This window comes from Maylandia zebra, linkage group LG7, assembly GCF_041146795.1.
Source record: "Maylandia zebra isolate NMK-2024a linkage group LG7, Mzebra_GT3a, whole genome shotgun sequence".
In the NCBI taxonomy this organism is placed as follows: Eukaryota; Metazoa; Chordata; class Actinopteri; order Cichliformes; family Cichlidae; genus Maylandia; species Maylandia zebra.
In genome coordinates, this window is record NC_135173.1 from 19,106,778 (window position 1) to 19,130,083 (window position 23,306).

Sequence of the window (23,306 nt, forward strand, 5' to 3'; positions counted from 1 at the left end):
AGGCGGAATCTTGACCTTCAAGATGAAGGATACAGTAGCAAAAGAAAGTTGCACATGCTTCTCTCACTGTACCCTCAACCATATAGAGCCTCAGCTTTTGGCTGGACATATTTCATTTAAACAAGTACACAAAGTCCACATGTTCCAGTCCACCCCCAGCTGGGGTCTGAGCCCATCCACCTCCCTCACCGCAGGTGGTTTTCATGTAAAATATGGTCTTCTGTCTGAGCTCGCTGACCCCCTGATAAGCTGAGGATAAATAAAACCACAGTTCCATGCTGGTTCTCTCAGGCCTAAATCTGCAGATCAGCCCTTTAATACACCATCGTGCATATAAACACTGAGCCATGAAATGAGCTAGGGTCAATTTAATCCTCTTTACCAAGACAGACTGGTTAACATGCAACACTGTAATGCATGCAGAAATTCGTCCATCAATGCTGGAACCATTGTTTCTGCTGAGATTGCAATTTGTTAATTGGTGAAAGGCACCATAAATGATGTAGTCACACATACATCATGCGACAGCTAGTGCGGGGGGGGCTTTAATCTTTTCTTCCGCAGCTATAATATTTTATGTGTGAGCAACTTAGAGGAATCAGCATTCCCTTTGGACTATTTTCAAACACAAGCAGATGTTCAATTACTAAGAAGCGGTAGATTCCTGCAGCTAGTAACTTAGCATCTTCCTGTTGTTACTGTCAGTTACTGCCACTGCAACTACCAAGGTGGTACTGATCTCAGCACACAGGTATACATTAGGAGAAGTGTGTTTTCTGGCACATATATACTTTCCATTAAGGAATAAAGGCACCTAATTTGACTATAATTTGGCTTACTAATTAGTCTAAGAGGTAAGGTGATACCATACCACTGACTGCACACTGTATCAGACAGTGATAGTAGCTGTGTGGAAGAACACAGTCCAATAAAACTGCAGGGAGATCATGACGGTAATTTGACTGAAGCAAGGGGGGAAAGTCATTACATCAAGCCTTTGCATAAGCCTAGGTTTAATCACACAAATTGACTTTTATAAGGAGGCGCATAGCTGTGTGTTCCACTACAGTGGCTTGAAGGCATTTTAATAGGAGACTACATAAAATATAGTGACACAATTTAATCCATTGGGTTTGTGGAATTAATCTTCATTGGGAATCTGGGGCCTGAGCACACAGTGGAAGAAAGACAAATGGGTAAAACAATATAACTTGCCCACAGCTCAGAAGACAAGAGAAAACACAGTGATTGAAATCACGCGAGGTACAGTGGCTGTCTAAAGGTAATGTGGAAAAACGACTGAGTAAGCGAGGATGTTTCTTTTTCTAAATAAATCACAAGCGCACAAGACAAAAAAGATGAATGTGCTTTTGTTGCGGCCGCAAAAATGCTATTCCTCATTCTCAACTTTAACTTGTTTATGCCTGTTTTTAAAAACACTTGGGGGGAAAAAAAGTAACTTTGCTCTGTCATTCCCTGATTTCCATTAATAAAGTAAGAGAGAAACTACAGCTAGGAATGGAACAGGAAATGGGAGGTTTCAAAGTCATCATGTTGCTGAGTCTCACAGCTTTAATTCAAACTCCAATGGCACAGCAGGAAGTCTGTGAGCCTAAATCTGCCAGCTCCTTCGCTGTGCTGCCACTGAGTTCGTTTGCATTGGTGCAAATTGCGTTTTTAATTACAGGCACAGAGGAAATGCAGCATGTTGCCTCCTCTTCGGAAATGATGCGCAGAGGGAGCTACTTAGCATCGTGTATCACAAGCTGCAAACAACTGCTGAGGAATGAGGCAGATCTGCTGCTCATCCCTGATGAATGACATTGTGTCAGTTGCGTAGAAGGACAGGGACATTACATCATAAAAGGATTACTGATTTTTTCCCCCTTTATATTCTATTCTTAAGTGTGGATGTGCACATGGTATTTTAAAAGTGACACATAGAGGTGAGCTTTTACATAATCCATTTAAAATATGACTTCCCATATTCCTGCAGCATTCTTCACATTTGAGTAAATCTCTGACACTGCAGAATCTTTTCACCTCTTTGTCCACTGATTTTTGTTGTTTAATTTTCTTTCAAAGGTTACTGTATACTACATAATATTAATAATAATATATCAGTTGTGCCAAGTGAAATTCATATATATAAATATTTCAGTTGGCTTTCATTATTATGTTATTTTTTGACTGAGTGCAAAAAAAATATTGTACAAATTTGCAAATCTTGATCACATTTGGGAAATTTGCCCCCCTCAGGGTTAAAATACAGAACATTCATTAGATTTAGAAACTGAAAAATTGCCAATAATTTCATGATTTTCAACTGAGTGTACACAGTGCATATCTAGGGAACATCCATGGCTTCGGGGCTAAGACAGTGAGAGCATAAATATCAATAATAATAATATTACAAACACTACAAGGCAAGTGGCGGGTTAGCAAACCGAACTGCCTCCTGGTAGGAGCTCCTTCTCTAAAGCACTGCCTTAAGCTTCCATTGTCTGGACCTTGAATCCATAAATGTTGTGTTTTCTCTTGGCTAAGTACATGTGCAAATGTGGCTTTTTAAAAAATGTAGATAAATTACTCCTTTGTTGTGCTTTTGCACGATGGAATATCAAAATAAAATGATGTGACGTGGCTCTATTTCTCTTACATACAACAGTGCATCCATCTAGTAGAAAATGACCAGCTGGTATGAGGTATGCTACACAAAGACATTCTTTCTACATATAATACGGACATATAAGAAAGAATGCAAATCATCCACGCAATCTTTTGAAAATGACTTTGGTTCCAACTTTGATCACGAACAAACGGATCTGCCGCCTCCACGTACAGGTTTGCTGTTTCTCAGGTTCTCTTTGGCGTTTTTCTCCTCACACATATACACATACACAGAGTACATTCACACACCATATGAAGACTGCACACACACATACACACAAAGAAGACAGCCTTCCTCTTTTTTTGCTTAGTGTGAGGATAAAGTCTGAGCCAACTATTGGAATCCTTTAGAAAAAGTTTGGAGTTGTAAATATGTTATATAACAAACAACTGACAGTATAATAGGGTTGAAAGATGGAAAGTTTTTCTATATCATAAATATATATATATATATATATATGTAATTACTTTTGCAGTTTGACAAAGCTGAAGTTTTAACAAAGACAGAATTTGTAATCTCTATTAATTCAAGGCAACTGAAAATTGATTTAACACTTCGTCTCAGCTGTCAGTGTTTTCTTTGCTATCAGCTTGTGCTGACTTATAGTATCAAGCAGTCAGGCTAATACTAAGTGTTCCATGGTTGTGTTCTCTATCACTGTGGGATAGAGCTCAGCTAAACTAAAGCAATAGGATGCTAACCTCCTTGCGACTAAGTTGGAATTTTATTCACATCTAGTGATTGGCTGCAAGTAATAATAATAATGGATTGCATTTATATAGCGCTTTTCAAGGCACCCAAAGCGCTTTACAATGCCACTATTCATTCAGTCTCGCATTCACACACTGGTGGAGGCAAGCTACGGTTGTAGCCACAGCTGCCCTGGGGCAGACTGACAGAAGCGAGGCTGTCATATCGCGCCATCGGCTCCTCTGGCCAACACCAGTAGGCGGTAGGGAAAAGTGCCTTGCCCAAGGACACAACGACCAGGACAGAGAACCCGGGGATCGAACCGGCGACCTTCCGGTTACAGATACGCTTCCCAACCCCCTGAGCCACGGTCACTCAGGGGGTTGGTAGTTGTGGCAGTAGTTGTGGCAACCAGCTGGTCTCCCAGGGGATGAGGGTGTTGCATGCCTGACCTCTGAGGGACTACTTTCAATTACAAGGCAATTGCTCAGGTTGCTTTGTGGGAGCCAACTGATCTCCAAACCAGTTTGACTTGGATTGACTCAGTCATTCTCAGACAGATTAGCCAGCGTTTGGTAATTGCAAATAATTTCTACTTCATTTGTAAATGTAGACAGATTGCCAACATGTTGCAATCAATCAAAGTCAGTCTGCACTGATAAGCGCAATTCATCTACAATGCATCTGTGGTTGCATGTGGTTGTGGTTGCAACTGGTTACCAGCTGGTAAAATTCTTATACAGTGCATAGGTCATTTTGCTGCAACTATGTCACTATCTTTAGAGGAATTTCAGAATTTTTCAGAACTCACTCTGAATGCAAGTAATCTAAATTTCTGTATATTTAGATAGACACAACACGTCTGTGATTTTTGTTGATTTATCACAGTAAAATGCTTCATCATCACAAACACATTGCATGTAATAGGTAACTTCAGTTCACTCGTAGCAAACTCGTAGCACCAAACTTGATTCAAAGATGGCAGTTGACTGCATGCTGTCTCAACCCTGGTCATGCCGCGGTCTCCAGCCACTGTTTACCATAGTGTGACTGTAGATATTAAGTGACCAAGGTGTACAAATGAAATTCTGACATTTATCCTTCCACATGCACATCAAGTGGCAGATTTGCAGACACGTGTCTAACCAGCCACCATCTGGGATGTGACAGAAAAAGTTAGAGGAGGCGTAGCGCATGGCAAAGCTTTACAACATGTTTTGCAGGTATTGCTTGATACCTATGTCTTCCTGTCATTACATGATTTTTTTATATTACACAGCTTCCTCATTCTGTCAAACATTGCTGATAACTCACAATGTTTATGTCTGAACTGACTCTTGCTGGCACTGGCTGACTCTTGCTCTTCTATATCTCCAGACTTCTGTGCAGCTTTTGGCTGAAGTACTTATTACGACATAAAATACCATAATACCATCCTCCAGTGCATGACTAAAGATGTTAATGAAATCATTTCTAGCTGGCAGTAACTTGCTGTAAGTATGCAGACAGATTGTTCACGCCCATGCAAAGGCATTATCCTTGTGCATATGATTTGAAGGTCTCATAAATGTCTTCACAAAATAGCTGAAACAGAGAAGTAGAATGAAACCAGAACTTTGTGTACTTGACTGTCAAAAGGCTAGCATACGAACTCACCTGTGCAGGAATAGTCATCGATCCTGATGTAGCCCGTATGGCAGATACACATAAAGGAACCAGGGGTGTTAACGCACATGGTGTTCTCCCTGCAGTAGTGCTTTCCTTCAGCGCACTCATCAATATCTGAAGAGAGGGGGAGAGAGAAAAGCAGAGAAGGGGTGAGAACAAAGCTAAATGAGATGTGGGTTGCTCACTGAGAATTCTTTCAATTGAAAACTAATGAAATTACTGGCCAGATAAAAAAACAAGCAGTTATGTCCCATGCTGAAGGCTGATGGTCTATTGATTACTATTATCTGGGGTGTTGTATATTACTATTAATTGTCACTTGAACATAATCATATATTTTTTCTGGACACTTGCTGAAAGAAATCATTTGTTTTTTTTCTTAGGTTTTTCTTAGGTTTGATTTTCAGCATAAAAGAAGCTCATGTACATTGCTGTTAAACTTAGCCTCCTTGCTGTACTTAGGCCTTTAGTAGGCCTAAATACTTTGCACACGTAGAGCCACTGAGAAACGAATTTGAATTCATTAGTGGGAGACAGAGGTCAAGATTGTGATGTAGCATAACTTAAGCAGCAAGGAAGGTGATAAGTAAATATCATTAGCAGACGATTGAAGTTCTTTTTAAGCATATTTTATTGCTGGCATCTCCCTTTTACCATAAAACAATCAATCAGGCATGCAAAAATCCCACTGGCTTTATACAAGACTTTGCCCACACCCGACCTCGTTAGTCCCTACCATTGAAACAAAATAGGTCAAACCAAATAATACAATTCTAAACAAAGAACAGGAATAAAGTCATGCATGAAACTGACAAACTCATTTACTCAACTAAATAGTTTGTAAAGTAAAACACTGCATACAATATAACTCAAAAGGCTACTTTAAAGAAAACAAACAATACTATACAAAATGAAAAATCCTCCATTTGGTTACACCCAGTGATGCAATCATTGACCTCATGACCCTATATAAACAGGAAGTAGTGGGCGGCCCTTCCCATACACCTGTCTCACATATAGGACCTGAATGCACAACATGGACACCATGGTAAGTATAACCAAAGCAACATAAAGAAACATCATTTACCAGACATGTGCCTGTAAACAGAAGAGAATTCAGATGATCTGATGGTTAGTAGTGTTTGCTTTAAAACACATGCATGGATGTAAAGGATGTAACTACTGCTACCACAAACAAAACCCGGGATATTGTGTGTTAAGAGAAGTTACACCAACAATGTCTAAATTAAAGCATTATGGCTGACTGTAAAATAACAGAACACAAAATAACAATATATGCAAGTGACAAATAGCAAATGAATTCTGTCCTAGCCACTTTGTCACAAAGATGCAGAGGGTCTATAAGAGGTGGGGATTGAAACACTTAAGATTGCAATGCTCGATTTTCAATCAGTCAAAATGAATCATTGCACAAAGCGGCTTGTCTGCATTTTTCCCACTCACTCAGATGATCTCAGTGCTTTGACCACTTTTTACACAGAACCACTCCACTGGAGAAGTTCATTTAAAAGGTGTGCACATAAACAAATACATTTTTACTCATCCTGTGTGATTAAGCCTCTCCTAAGCTTAGCAGAGATAGTCAAATAACACTGTGTACAAAAAACAATGATAATAACAGTGGGATAACAGCTGCAATGGGAGTGATGTCAATAAAGGACTGTGTATGCAGAGGCTCCACAGAGGTCTAATTGAGCAAAATGAGCAGCACCTGTTAGGGCATAACTTGGCTGTCTAAGCGTTTTAGGTATTTTCTTACAATGCGACCGTATTGCACTGGATTTACATTTCTTATTTGCAACATCGAACCTCTTCACACCAACGGTGAATAAGAATTGTTCTCGTAAATTTGAATGAAACATGTTTCCGTGCTTTCAGGACAGGGACATGATCGCACAGACGAGCATCGTGTCTATGCTTGACTCATTCTCATGCTACTCACTCTACCTCGAACACCTTGATACAGTTTATCATTGTGCTGTGCATTTCATTACAGGGGATAAATTTCACACTCATCACTGTGCAACCTATGAAAAAAGCAGGCTGGCAACAAGAACAGAACCCACACTCTGTCATTTTTATTTATAAAGATCTCCTCCAAAAGCTACCTCGGTATATCAGCACTCCTCAAATTTTAAAGCAACTGCCATCTAGAAAATAATTTAAGACTGTTTAAAAATATATTACAGAGAATTGTACAACTTGAATGATCCATCTCAATGGCTGACATTTAACTTCAAATATCTGCTCTGCCATCAACTCTTGGGCTCTGTGTGGCTTTGTCTGGCTATACATATTATTTGCATTTATCTTTGTTTATTCTTGTTTATGTATTGAATATATATTTGCCATTTTGCTATATCTCTCTATTTTCTAGTCTCAAATAAAGGTTAGAGTTACACTTTTTCACTGCAACTCAAGATTGCATGATTTTTATTACCTATGCAATTACAAAATTAAATTAAATCTTTAAAATACAGCATGTCTCAATGGGGGGTGGATCATGCTGGATATGTACTGATCCACTGATATGGAGGGGTAATGTGTTAGTGTTAAATATCAACTTTGTACTTGTAGGAATGCTCCTAATGAGACAGCGGATTGTGTTCTGGGGGATCTCCTCCAAAATGTAGACCAGGGCATCACTGAGCTCCTGGACAGCCTGAGGTGCAACTTCACAATGTCCCAGATGTTAACAATTGGATTTAGGTCAGGCAAGCATGGGAACCAGTAATGCAGGGGTGGGGAACTCCAGGCCTCGAGTGCCGGTGTCCTGCAGGTTTTAGATGTGTCCTTGATCCAACACAGCTGATTCAAATGGCTAAATGACCTCCTTAATATGTCTTGAAGTTCTCCAGAGGCCTGGTAAATAACTAATCATTTGATTCAGGTGTGTTGTACCAGGGTGAGATCTAAAACCTGCAGGACACCTGCCCTCAAGGCCTGGAGTTGCCCACTGCTGCAGTAATGGGTATGAGTTCCTGCCTTCTGTATATACTCTCGTGAGCAGCGTTGGGTCCAAGGATTACATCACAATATCTAATGGCAGTCAGGTGCTTTTGCCTAGACTGTTAAGGTCTTGGCTATGCCTCCCCAGATCAGCTTAGACCCACAACCCAACTGGTCATGCTAAATGATGTTACAGGCAGCATAACATGGCTCCATGGTATGTCACACGTGCTCAGGGTGATCCTGCTTTCACCTGTGATAAGCACAGGGCACCAGTGGTGGACTTGCCAATTGTGGTATTCTATGGACCCGCTACAGCCCTGTCCAGCTCTCCTAGAGTAATAGCTTGTCTCCTGAAATCTCCTGTATCCTCCTGAGACTGTGCTGGATGACACAGCAAACCTTCTGACAATGGCATGTACTGATATGCCATCCTGGAGGATACTCTGGACTACCTGTGCAAATCTGTAGGCTCCAGGCATCACTTCATGCACTGACCCTAGCCAACTCCAAAAACAGTTTAAAAAAACAGTCAGAAAAGATGAGGAGGGAAAAATGTCAGTGGCCTCCACCTGTAAACCATTCCCGTTTTGGGGGGGTATCTCATTATTGCACCTCTAGTGCACCTTTTGTTCATCTCATTATTACAAAAGCAGCTGAAACTGATTAACACCCCCTGGCCAGATCAGTATTATATAATTCATCATAACCAGTGCAACAGGATTATTAGGTGGGGTTTTTTTTTCAAAACTGAAACGCAGCAGTGGACGTTTAATAGCTCAGAAGTATCACTGTGGGATTAGGACATCCAAGTCTTACTCTGTCATATGGTCAGTAATACAAAGACCACTTTAGCCTTGGGCATCTGTTATTCCAAGCAGGAAAGGCTTCTTAGCGTTTGGAAGACATTTTCTCATGAGATCAATAGCATATACTGACATAATTTAAGAAGATAAATTTTTCCATAAGGAATGAAAAACAATCATTCCACTGAGCATCATTTACACACAAATGTTTGTGCGTATGGGGTAGAGTATGACGACTTGAGAGCTATTTTTGAGTTAGGTTGACTTAAAGCTGTTGTTATTTTTTATGACCGCAGTCAGCTGGCTATCTTGGAAGATGACGTCCAAGCTTTTATTTGTCAGCCATTTATCTAAATAGAAAGCACTGATTCATCCATTCAGCTCTCTGGAACTCTAGCTACTCTGTCTTAGTTGGATGTGTAAACAATTATTCCCTAACATGTTACCATGACAACTTCATTAACCAATGCCGTGGCTTTGTTTTTGGCGGCTTTATGCTTCATGATAATTAATAGAAGAAACTTTGCTAGTGCAGCTTCAAGATCATAATTTATTAGATTGTCCTTTGTTTTTCCTTCTCACTCTCATGATTCCAATTTTGGATCCATATTAGCTGTTGCTAAGGCAACAGCTATTCCTGGGTTCTAAACTGCATGCCAAACCTTCAGACAGAAGATGCAAAATACTGCCAGGGTAAACAAAATAATCTAGATAATGTGATGCAATCAAATGCAATTCAGTCAAACTGAACAAACTCAGCCATGTTACATCCATCAGGGCTTTATTTCTACTGACAATACAGGTCAATTGAAAACAATTTATGAGAGACAAGTTCTATAGTTCTTGACATTACCAATTTATTATTAATTCTGTGTATTCAGTGTCTATAAGTGAGCAAAAGGATACAAAACCGCTGAATATGTTCTGTGCCAGATGCTGTAGCGAAGAGCACTTCAAATTGAATTTCAATAGATTTGCATTGGCATTCACTCAGCTTGCGTGTCCTTGGGTAGCGCACCGCCCACACCCCGCAAAATAAGAGCTCAACACCTGCCTACAACTGTTGCATTCACATTTACTTGGTGTTCTTCCTTTCACAGTTCCATCAATACTTGCTGCCTTAAGCTATTCAGAGGCTTCCCGGATAAATAAAGCAAGAAGACAATCACAAACCACCTATGAAGGTGCATGCGTCCTTCACTATATGGATGGAGGCCAAACCTTTACTAGCTCTGAAAGAAAAAGGAAAACAAAGGGAGGTGATGAAGGCAGGAAGAAAATGGAAAGCAAAAGAGAAGGTGCAGATAAAAGGGCAGGTTAGTAGAAGAACTGGATTAGAAACAAAGGTACAAGAAGCTATAATGCAGAGCCGATGAGATGAGACAGATAGGGACAAAGAGCGAACGACTGAGATTGAGAAGTGAGAGAGATAAAGAAGATGGTTGGAAGAAAAGAGCAGGTAAACCTGTAGAATAAACATACAGAGTGAGAAAGTTAAAAAAAAAGTTGTGAAATGGTGTAGTGTGTCTTAGAGAGTGAACAATTGAGACTTTAGATGGCAGAGAAACAGAACTGGAGAGAAGGCACCAAAAGGTATTAACTGAAGAGGCAGTGGAAGAAAAATTCAGTGTGTTCACTATTGCAGCAGTAACCTTGAGCACGGATCTGGTGACAGCTTCCCACTTTCTGATTGGCCGTCCATAGTGCAGCTTTGATTTAGAGCCTATTAAGTATAACCATCCATCCTGCCCCTGGTGACAGCAGTTACGTATGTTAAAACAATATGTTAGGGGGTGAGATGATGAGGGGCATAGTGTGACTGCGTGGGGGAGAGAAACCATCTCCATCTCCATTAATGCACTCCATTTTCCTGATTGGCTTGTCACATGGACATACGTGATGCACTAGGCAAAGAAGGTTGGCCAGGAGTCAGCTGCAGCCTTTATCACTGAACGGAGTGCTCGGGGTCAATCTGTTGCCACACAGCGACTGATGGCTCGAAAGTGGCTGTGCTTTCTTTCTTTTTTTCATCTTTGTATATTCATGCATAACAACTGAATCAATCATAGTCATATCTGAGGAGAAGGAATAGCTTTGCATTGTCTAGACAAGAAATATATCTCCCATGCTTAGAGAAGGATGTGTCTTTTACTTCCTGCTGCCACACAATGAGATAATGTGCAAGTCACTTATTTAGGAAAATATGAACAATAAAAAGATACAAAATGTTTTTTGAGTAATATTTGTGCCAGCAAAAAGCAGCAAAATCACCCTGATTGAAGGGTATGTATATATACTGTTACAATATTTATTATGTATATTATGCATCACCAAAATTCAAAATAATGACTTAAGGATGTAAGTAATGGCTGTAAGGAGAAGCTGCAGACATGTGTAAGCATTTGGTTTCAGAGAGCTTCTTCTTTACTGTTCGATCGACAATATATGATGGCTTAAAGAGAAGATGTGTTTTATACAGTCACCACAGACACAGCACTCTGGGTCTGCTGCTCAAACCTTTTGTTTGTGAGAGGCAGCCAATCAGGAAAAAAGATAGCTTAAAAGGAGCTAAAAGAAGAAGAAGCTTGTTTCAGACGATTAATAAACTAAGGGGCTGCAACAAAGCTCACTATAAGGTAAATGTGGATTATTTTGAACTGTGAATCATGCAAAGCTACTCTAGTAGAGTCTAATGTCATGATGTGAAGGTGTGTGTGAAGGGGGTGTGACTAAAGTGCACGTGGTTGATGAGAAATGCTGGGATGAGTGATTGACTTTTCAAAATGCAACTACTATCTCAGTAAAAGATGATGCCTGTGTACCCAAACTTTATATATGTTTATATAAATATAAATGCATTCCAATGCAACTTTCATTTGGATAATGATACCACAAACCTGCTTACTAAGTGCTGTTGTGTTGACATTTAAATATTCCCTCTACTGCTAAGTGATAGCACACAAAGAGTTTGTAAATAGGAAATAGCAACTTATCCCTGCTCGCTTGCATAGCATGTAGTTTTTAATAGGGACTACCGTCACTATTTTTTGCTTCAAACTGCAGTATAATCAAGATGTAGGAATAGGGAGATAACAATGCTATTTCCTTTGGACATCCAACAAAGGAACCCCATTTCTGTCCCACTCAACTAGGGACTCTTTTCCTCTCCCACTCTTTCTCTTTCTTTTTTGTGTTTTTCATCTGTTCATTCCTTCCTCTAACCAGCTCACTTACTCACGCAGATGGTTTCCAATAAACAGCAGAGGAGCCAGGCTTGCCAAGATGTTGTCTGATATTTCTCAGTAGCCAGTTCCTTTCAAATGTACTACAGTGAAAAGAAAAACCGCTATAGACAACAAGCTGTCCCTGCTGGCCAATCTGTGTTCCACTCAGCAGATTACCTCCACTGTTGGCCTCGGTTCCTCGTGGACGGATGAATGCGTTGGAGAATGTTATAAAAGGCCCGTTTTAGTGTGGGGGGAGTCTCTGTGCATTGTGATGCTGCAAGTTGTATTGGAAGGTGAGCCTGGGAAAAACTAATCAAGAAACGAATTTACTCAAAATAAAGTACTTTTTTGAAACACTGAAGTGAGGTGCTTATAAATCTGTCTGGTTTTTAACTTTTCCAATCTTTAGGGACAATTACTTGCTTTCATTTACACCCGTAGGGAAATCAGAGTGCGAAAGAACAACAGTCAAATGCGTTTCTTGGAAATGGAACAAAGATGATTCGTTTCTGAGCCGGTACCTAAAGATGAACTACAGATCAGCAGAAAACTGTTTTCAGCACATTTTCAACTTGCCAATTTGGACAATCACTCCTAAACAAGCCGGCCTGAAAACACCCAAAACAAATATGCAAAACGTCACTGTCAATTTGGGTAGGAGCGGGAGCCAATTAAGAAGACTGAGTGGAGAGAATACCATTAGGAGGCAACAAGAGTATAAATCATTCTGAGAGTGCAGTCGTCTAAATATCAGACACACTGTAATCAATCACTGTAAATACTTAGAAGCCTACCTGTTTGGGAAGAGCCTCGCTGCAAGTAGAGTTGCCAGAAGGTGTGTGTGTTAGACCATGTGTTTTTGTTCTCTTGTCAGTTTTTGCACACAATCTACATCATTCAACAGCAACTTAGAATTTCCACCTGGGAATAAAGATTCATCCAATTTTGCAACGATCCTCGAACCTGCAAACATCTAACAGGCTTGAAGTGCACGTAGGTGTGTGTCAATAAAGTTATTTTAAACACACACGTTACTCACTTCAATTTGGAATGTCTCAAGTGAACGTCATGGACAAAACTGCCTTGTTTATGTGCGGCAAGCCTGAATGGGGCTTTGGTCTCCATCAGGGCTGTCATTAATCTGGGAAGTGTTTTCAACCATGCGTAAATCAATCGAGCATCATCATCATCCATCACACGTCACTCTGTGACTATTTGTAGCCTGTAGGCCAGAGGTCTAAACAATCACTAACAAAGGAGCATTAACAGCTATCAGAGCTCTCTGGAAGGCTGATTGGAAGATCATGCTTAGTCTTGAAACATGTGTTGCTGCGTACTGAGTTTTGCTTTTTTCCTGGGTTTTGCATTCCAATGCAGAGCTTTGGTTGTATCGAGAGCTACATGAGGATCTTTGTAGAATAGTTTTGATTTTATCTGGAATAGGGAACTCTAAAGTTATTCTAAGATGTGGCAGTTTATTGACTTGCTTTTAAAATATGCATACAGTACCTAGTAATTACTTAGTGGGATGCATGAAAATAGCTTGGGGTGGTTACTCAGCTTTAAAAGAGTTCCCTCTACTCTAACAGCCCCAATTTTAAATATTTTGACTCTTCACTGAAATCAAAGTAACCGTAACGCACTGATAAAAAGTAGAGCTGAGTGTGATCCCATCTGGAAAAGAACCACAGAGGAGTGATCTCCCATGTGACATTTAAAGGGTAGTGGGTGAGTTTGTTGAGATACTGTTATTTACACAGGAGGGAACTATCCCAGTGATGGTGGTACCATCTGTTGTGGGTGACATTTCGGCAGGGTCACAGAGGTAAACACACATGACCAGTCAGGATGTGTATATGTTTCCCTGAGTGTGCATGTGTGCCATTCATCAAAGTGCGTGGGGGTCAGGGCCCTAGCAGGTGGGGAGCCCAAAGGCTCAGGGCTCATCCCAGCAGTGATTGGGTTTTGGAGCGGGCTGTGCTCTTCAGTCAGTGCCAATTAGCCTGCTGCCACCTTGTGACATTTAAAAGACAGCTGCAGCAATGGGATTGGTCTGCGCACAAACACAAGGTGTACTTCGACTATGCGCACACATACACACACATTCATGGCTTATGGGTGATAACACATTCTGCGTGCAAGTGGTCCAGTCCTTTTTAATCAATTATTAAAATTCTTGCTTTTGTTCTCTGCCCAACAGTCTCATTATCCTGTGGTTGCTTTATCATTTTTAAAAAATATGCATTAGGACATGTTATGTGCAATTTTGTTTTCCTTGCTGATTTTAATATTCTTAACAAAAAAATATAAAATTAGCACAAGCTAACTGGTTGTGACAAACTGACTGCTACCATCTTTGAAAGGGTGAATCTGACTGAGAAACGGAGGACAATCAATCACAGGCTAGCCATGCACTAAATCATACCCTGCTTTATCATCTTTATTGTTTTGAAACAATGAAGAGTATCATTTACAAAACAAACATCATATTGTACTACATCAGATTTCAAATTATTGATGGAGACCATAAACTCATCGGGGAAATGTTTACTGCGCTCATAAATCAGTTTTGAAGTGGGTTCCTTTTCTCATAGACTTCGATACAATTGGACTTCTTTTTGCAACCATTGTTGTGGGGTGGCAATTAGAGAGAGTGCGCGATTAAGGTGCTTCCACAGTGACTTCACTTTGTCATTTACAGTGGGGGGAAATACTTATTCGATTCTCAGCTGAATTTGTAAGACTGCTCGCTCGCAAATAAACGAGATGTGTTGAATTTCTTTTGTGGTTTCATTTTAATGGAGAGAGACAGAATATCAACTTGAAATCCGGAAAAAAAGCGCATCACGTAAAAGTTACCAATTGATTTGCATGTCATTGAGTGGAATAATTAGGTGATTAATAAACAAAACGTGACATAGTAATTAAACCTTTGTTGTCAAGTACAGCGGTTTCTTGTAGTTGATCACCAGGTTTGTACACAGTGGTTCTCGTCTAAAATTGTATGGTATGTGGCCCAAACCGTTATCACCTCAATGTGGTGAAGTCATCCTGTACCATTAACAGAAAAACAGCCCAAAAGCATAATGTTTCCACCTCCTTGCTTGACTGTGAGGATGATGTTCCTTGGCTCCAAATGAGCATTTCTCTTCCTCCAAACACGGCGGGTCGAGTTGACGCCAAAGGGCTTGATTGTGGTCTCATCTGCCCACAGGACTTTCTCCAAAGTCTTCTCTGTACTTGTGGAGTATAAGGAGTATGAGGACCGTGTGGGTTCTGAAAGATTTCATTCCATTACAATATAGGGTTGTTATTAACGGTGCTCTTGGTGACTGATGTCTCAACTGGCTTCAGATCATTACCCAGCTCCTCCCGAGTAGTTTTGGGCACATCCACCACCTTTCTCGTGATCATCCTCACTCCATGAGGCAAGTTCTTACACTCCAGACTGAGTGCGATTGTTGTTGACTTTATGTTTCGTTCATTTCCAAGTAATTGCAAATGAATGGGAGAAACTGGTTCTGTGGATGGGTGTTCTCTATATGTATAATGAGTTGAGATCCGGATTATCTGTAACTGATTGATTACTTGTAGACAGTCTGTGGGAGTTGGGGATAAAATACTTTTTGACAGTCAATGAAATTTATAACCTTTATGTAATGTGTTTTTTCTGGATTTTTTTTTGTCTCTTTGCATTAAAATAAATTACCATGAAATTTAGAAACTGTTAATTTTCCTCTCGGTATGTCCATCTTTTATATACAGTTGTTATATTTCCCCGTTTACAATTGTAATTTGTTCAAGTACGTAATTGATGTTCATGTGTTGACATGCTTGTTTTCATATATGCTGTATCCTGTGTGCATTTAAGGACCAATTCACCCAAATATCACATATAATGTATTCAAATGTTATCTTCCAGACTATTGTTTCTTTGTTTTTTTCTCTAGCTGTAAAGTTGTACTTAGTGTCCAAAATATCACAAGAACAAACAAACAGATAGCTAGGGGAACAACTCCACACCTATTGCCTGTGAACCTAAATCCTGGCTTATATATCTATATTATTACTATTATTACTGCTCTAATTCCACATCAGTAGTCAACATGTCCCACTCTTACAATGCATCATCCTTTTGCTCTACATCATCCTTCTAAGATAAACAATCATTATCACAGCAAATATGTAATAATGCACAGATTATAGGAGTCCCGAGCACTCAATGCACAGCTGTTTTAGGAATTTGCCTCTATTTTAAATATCCGTTACATTTGATCTAAATAACAAATTCAGGCTCAAAAAACAGACAAGCCAGACACTCAGAAGCATTGAGGCAAACACGTCACTAGTTTTGCTGATTTGTTTATAATGAAACACAGACTACTGCTATTCCGATACTTCTGTACTTTCCGCGTCGTAAGCATTCCCAGTTAAATTCCATTCTCCAGCACCGTGCTGCAGTAGAGACGGAAATCTTAGAGGCTGATATCTTCATGGTTAGATACCTTTCATGTAGGGTGTTTTACTTTTAAATTGGATCAAATGACCCCATAACGCTTATATAGTTACCTCACTTCTTGTTGTACTATTTAACACTGGAAGTGCTTTTGTCTAAATGCGGTTCATTAAATCATGATTAATTCAATAATGAGGCTGTGCCTGCATGTAAAGCGAGTAAAGTGAGTTAATAAAATGCCACAATCTGCGATATTGTATGCACACAAAGCCCCGTTGCATACTCCACTTCTTCATTTAACACAATATTGTTCCGTTTTTAACATTTCCCATATGATTGCAACCAAAAAAATCAAACAGCTCTTATTTTTGCACAATTCTGACAGTGAATTTCTAAAGTAGGGCATTTCAAAAAGCAGACAACAATGGGAGATGTCTCTCTGCCTGCAGTCCTCTACAATGCTGAGATGAATAATGGCATTATCTCAACACGTTGAACTATACTGATTGTTCAATTTAGAGACAATCACACAGTCTGTCACTTCTCCACTGCTCGCCGCTCTGTCTAATTCTGTCCTAAACACATGCACGCATGTAGCAAAATAGGCCTTCAGTCTGACTGCTCTGTGAGAATAGGATGGAGAGAAAACTGGGCTCTTTTTCTGTTGGGGAACTCAGCGCTCAAACACACAGACAAACACACACACATACATGCAACTTCACACACACCCACACAGACTTACACAAAGGCAGGGCTAGTATCCCCCTGAGTTTTCCCTACTGCTGTTTCTATGAAAAATTTACACAGAAGTGATCTCATCGGCTATTTTGAGCGCATCTCTGACCTAGGAATGTTTTAAAGAGCTAGTATCTGCTTCTGCTTTTAGTGATCTTTGGCGTTATGTTTGACATAACCCAAAAATATGCATATGTGTACATATACATAAAGTCTTGTATGCTGTGTACCCATGCTTTTCTTTCTTTTATGTTTTTTTAATCTCCCTACTTTGTTCAATACAATAATTGCCTTAAAGTTTGAATTATAATCCCACCTACAAGTGTTGCTGCATTGAAGCTCATTAAGAATTGAAAGCAGGTGGTTTCATTCATCTTTCTTTACATCTCATTGCAGCCACAAAATGGTGCATGAACACTAACATTCTTTTGTTGAACTGAGCATCACTCACTCACACACACACACACACACACACAATCATGTACTGTGTACAGAGACAGATGAAGAAAAAATCAATTGCTTTTGAGAGAACTCCATCATCAAATTGACTCAATTTCAGGTTTCTCTGTGCAGTCTTTGATGCAAAAACTAACCACAATCATGGCCATCCAATTTCATAGCAAGAGTCAGCCTGCTCTCGAGATGAATGGAGATGAATACTTGGGGCCTGAAGTGTTGATGTTGGAGGCACAGGTCTGTCTGCTTGCACTCACTTTTACGCTGGTAATGACATGGGTGGCTACATCCTTATTTCTACAAGAATGAACTGCTGAAAATGTTCAAAGAGCTTGTGTGATAAACTTGCGATCACTAAAGAGCAAAAGGAATCAAGCTGCAAACTTTTAACATGTTTTTTGAGTCTTTCAATTCACACTACTACAATACTGCAGCTGTTTCAGCTTAAGTGACACTGTTATGCTGGTTATCTTGTTGGATATATTTTTAGGAAAATGGGATATTTCTTTTATTTCCTTCCTAAAAACAATCACTAATTACAAATATCTGTAACTACATCTGTTGTGTAGCAAGCTAGCAGCTGTACTGTTGAATTAAGGTAAAACACCGTAAGGTAACTGTTGTTGTGATTTAGCACTAAATAAATAAAATTCAATTGAATTGAAATGAATTAAAGACTTGCTGGGATATTTACACTACATGTGTATGCTTCCCACATTTATTTATGTATAGTAATGTATTGTGCATCCTATAAGAACTTAATGTTGTGCTTTTATAGGTGATACTTTGTTGTTACATTGAATACTCTGTATAAATGATGCACTGATCAGTTATTCGGATGGGACATCAATCTGATCCGAACTTGAAATGCCAGGCCGAGTGTCAGTGACAGCAGACACGATCGATCTAATTCAATTTTATTTTGGTCTGTGTTTACAACTCACTACATTACCTGTGGTGGACTGTTTGCTAGCAGGAGACCTAACATACCACGAAGAAAGCTAACAGGAAAGGGTCAGTAAATATCACAGTCAGTCAGCCAGGTTATGGTAGTCTTAAATGCTTGAACTGAAGCCAACCGAGCTTCGCTTTAGGATCATAAACACGTTTCTCTCTTATCTGTGAGGGTTCTTCAGTTCTAAAAGCTGATGGGGAATAGCAGGTATTTAACCTCCAGTGGGGGGTTGTCACTTGAGGTGGCCCTGAGAGCGGTTGACCCACCCTATTATCATGTGAGTCGTAAGGGTCACATGATCTGAGGGACTTCTTAGAACTGAAGAAGTCCCTCGGATGAGAGGTGAAACCCATTCCTGGACCTAAAAGAAAGCTCAGTTTCCATCAATTCAAAGTCTTAAGATGGTCAGCGCAGATATTTTATGCCTGTAACACTAACACCTCTGTATGCTTGCAAGAGTTTTCCTGCTTTTATAATATTGTTACTTCACATACTTCTTGTGTGGACAACAGAGATGGGCAGTAACGCGTTACTGTAATCCGATTACTTTTTCGAGTAACGAGTAAAGTAAGGGATTACTATTGCAAAAACGGTAATTAGATTACTGTTACTTTCCCGTAAGCACGTTGCGTTACTGCGTTACTAAAACCGTGATTTTCTTGCGAGAATGTCTCATGACAATGACGTAAGCGAGTGCGACGTTCGTGACAACAGCTGTGTGCAGATCAACAATGGATAATATATCGAGTGCGGGAGAGAGTATGAGCGTGCAGCGTTTAAAGCGCGGAAGAACTGACCTTACTTTGAGTTTGATTCCATAAAAAGTGACAAAAACATTAGTGTCCGCTGTTCACTGAGTGGGAAGAAAACCCCTTAACTTCCGAGCAAGCACCGAGTGCGCTACCACGTAATGTGAAATTCACAGAGAAACTCGCGGATTGTTCCACTGACCGCTGCGGCACACCTGCACCAGGGTAAACCTCCGCCTACGTCACTCCTGCTATACAGGTGAAAATAGAGCAACAGGACCGCTAGTCTTTGATTTTATTTATTTTCTGTTGTGTTTTATTTGCATTTATTTGAAAGACTGAGTGTAAACACAAAAAAATATTTTATTTTATGTGCTGGAATGTGCAGAAAATAGGTTTAAATGTTAAACTAATTTCTTCCAGTCAGTGAATGTTGCATATAATTAAATTTTTGCTTGATGCTCACTTTGAACGTCTACTTAAAAAATACAAATATGAAGGCAACCAAAAAGCTCAACACGAGCCTTCAAAACAGGGGTTTAGATAAGTTTAATGTAACTAATTCAACAGAAAGTTTAAATTCAGTCTTCTTGTTATTATACAAAATCCTTTGCTTCAGTCTGACTCATACTCACAATCTTCCTGATGTACTGCCTACAATATAAGCAATATTTTCAAGGTAATGGTTTAGGTATAGCATTTTAAATTCCTTTCTCCTGTTGAGAAGCTGTACAATGTTTCATATTCTATAACTAATGTTTAGTAAGTAGCAAGTACCTCCACCACTGTGGGATTTATTACTGGGCAGGTGTAAACAAACACACAACAGCAATAATGTTTAAGAAAACAAATTATTTAGCACTGTGCTAAATTATTCCTGTTGCACATTTGTTTACACTTACCTTTTGTGACACTGGTTCCAGCTCAGCAACGGCGCTGCCGTTAATGTTCGTTATTGTCCACCATTGTCTGAATGTTGTTTTCAAGGACATCATGGAGATACACTGCTATGGTGGATGAGGGTTGCATTTACTATTTGATTACAACCTGCAACCCACAGCATTACTCCTCATTAACTTAAGTCAAATAGTATCTGTAATTATGCAGATTCCCTCTGACTAATTACCTGGACAACTGCTCATATCACTAAATTAATGTGCGATCCACTGAAGCTGTGAAGTACTACTACTCAATCATTTTACACCCTTGTTACAATTTAAAAAAAAATAAAATAAGAAGCCTGTCTTCTTATGTGACACTTGAGCCACATCTTGATTACATTAGAGAGAGAGCGATGACTGTAGGCATGAACTCACGGACTGAGGGTCTAAAACTGCACAGACACAATAAAAAAAAGAAAGACCAAGAAGGCTGAATATTGACAGGGCAGCTGTCGGGGTCAAAAGCAGATGAATCTAAATAACTTTGATACCCTGTTTGCTCATTAACGCCAGAGATACACAGGGGTAGCAGTTATTACATGATGTTTGCTACATTTTTTAGTACAGGATAGCATTGGAGATGATAAAGTTATCATTTTTTAATGACGCATCTGGTAAGATTCCACCAAGATGGCAGATGAGAAATTCATCTGAAGCGCCATCAATTTCTAGGGTGAACGTTTGAACTCTGTGAGCATGTTTTTCATAGCTTCCCCATCAACATAAAATGACCTGCTCAATGAGGTGGAGACAGTGTTTTTCAGTCGGGCAATTTAAAAGTGTGGGGCGTTCAAAAGGCAATAAAGGAAAACAGTGTCTCTTTGTGTAAAGGAAGAGCGCTGATATAATTAATCCCATTGTGTTTGACTTAAAAGCGCAGAAAGGCAGCAGACTTGTGAACCTTTGCAGGCATTTAGTAATACATGACCTCAGTGATGAGCGATCTGATGGCCAACAGAGAGACCAATAACATATGCACGCATACAAACTCTGAGCTTGTTTTTATATCAGAAATTAATCTACTGACTAAGAAGACAAACACAAGGGTCTCGAATTGTATTATGAAAAGCAGTTATTGTTGATGTGGACACAGATAATGAGAGGATTACATTTCCCATCACAACAGGATTATGTGAAAAAAAAGACCATGAATTCAACTAAGGGGTTTATGGGAAAATATTTTGAAAATGCTCCCATGTGTTTCCATTTTTTAGGTAAAAAATATAAAAAGCTGACTCTGATGAAAGCCAGGCTGTGTGAGAGAAAAGAACAGAATAGAATAGAAGAGCCCTTTATTGTCATTGTACATGAAATTGTGGAAATCTACCTTCTGTTAACAATGACAACAAACACTACGAATCAGGCACTGCTGGGATTTGAACCCAGGATCTCCTGTTTACAAGACAGACACTTTAACCAACTAAGCATAAAACCAGCAAAGTATAACATTTAAATAGAATGCAGTCATTTGCAAATTATTTAACTCTCCTGGGTTTCGGGGCCTAATTTGTAGTTTTTGTTTTATCATAATGTGCTTTTGTCTGCTGAGGCACCTTTATCTGAGTTACAATATGCATGACCTGTAGATTATTTATCAACTGTTTGTCCTATACAAGGCACGATTCGGTTCTGATGAGATGTTATTGCTATCAATCACGGTCAATCATGTGACCTGTCACAGGCGATAAGATGCCGCTGCCCTGTGTTTCACAGTCTGATGAAGAGCAGGTGTGCTTGAAACATCACACATTAAATAACAAAATTGGAGTTTTAGGATGAGAACCATTAATTCTTTTCTATTTTTCATAACAAGCTGAAGATTTTCAAAGAGTGTTTGATTACAAGGCCAAAAAGTTTAAAGAAATGCAGGATGTGGTTTAGCAAAGCTGTCCTTGAATAAGACATCATCTTGATGGCGACATACAGTATGTTGCTCCAAAACCGGCCTTATCATTTGCATCAATGGGAAGTTACTCATATTTATGGACCTCACACTATCATCAATACTGTACAGAATGGTTTCTCTGCCATTTATGCATCAAAACGCACGCAGAGTCCATGATTTTGATTTTGCAAGCAACTATTTGCTGTAGCTGTTTGATGGCAATGTTTTTTTGCTCCCGAAGGCAGTGCAGTGACTTCAGCTAGAGAATCAGTCTGTTTTTAATGCGGTGCTACCTGAGGGCACAAAGATTATGGCCATTTAGAGCTGGTTTCTACTTGTCCCCTGTACAGCACTTTCTCCAGATTCCCTGAATCCTTTAATGACATCATGCAACCTGAGGATGAAAAACCCAAATTATCTTATTTTAAGACTGAGGTACATTATTTTTAAGTTAATCTATGTTCACCTATTTTCCCTATTAGTCGTTCACAGTGCTGAAGCCTTCTTCATCTTTTTAGTCTTTTGTTCTCTCAGTCTGACACATGTTGTCAGCATCAAAACAATTTTACATTCGACAAGTATTTATGGTTTTAATGATTTACAGAAATAGCTGCATTCTCTTTTTATTTACAGCTTCCAAACATTTTTGGGTACAGAGTGGGGGGTAACCTTTTGAATGAGATTTAGTCAAACTAGGAAACAAATAACCTGCTGCTTCGTAAAATAAAAACTATAAACATTTAGAAACGGTGACCTAATGTTTTGGATTCTTTGTGCTGGATTATCTACCAAAGGCCTGAGGCAAATTTTGTACAGTTCGTTTTATAATTCTCCAGACTGAAAAGCATAAACACTCTTTTGGAAGCTGGAAAATAAGCTGTCACACTGACTGTAAGATGACCTCTGCAGAAGTAAAAGAAAAATCTTGGCTATTATTATGTTGGCATGTCTAAAGGAAGGAAAATGATTCATATAAAACATTATAAAAATGCTGTATTACTTTTGGAACACTGAACAAGTGAATGAATACATCAAAAATAAGAAAAGTAAGAGAGAATAAAGAGACTTATATCCAGTATATCCTTTGATCAGCACGT

General features: G+C 39.4%; 1 protein-coding gene across 1 annotated transcript in view; it reads right to left on the reverse strand.

Moving 5' to 3' along the window:
* nell2a (neural EGFL like 2a) overlaps positions 1–23,306 on the reverse strand; it is an 85,202-nt gene that overhangs the window by 33,293 nt on the left and 28,603 nt on the right. Inside the window, exon 13 of the mRNA XM_004563786.4 lies at positions 5,018–5,143. Within this exon, the coding sequence (XP_004563843.1) occupies positions 5,018–5,143 (126 nt within the window). The remainder of the gene's footprint in view (positions 1–5,017; positions 5,144–23,306) is intronic.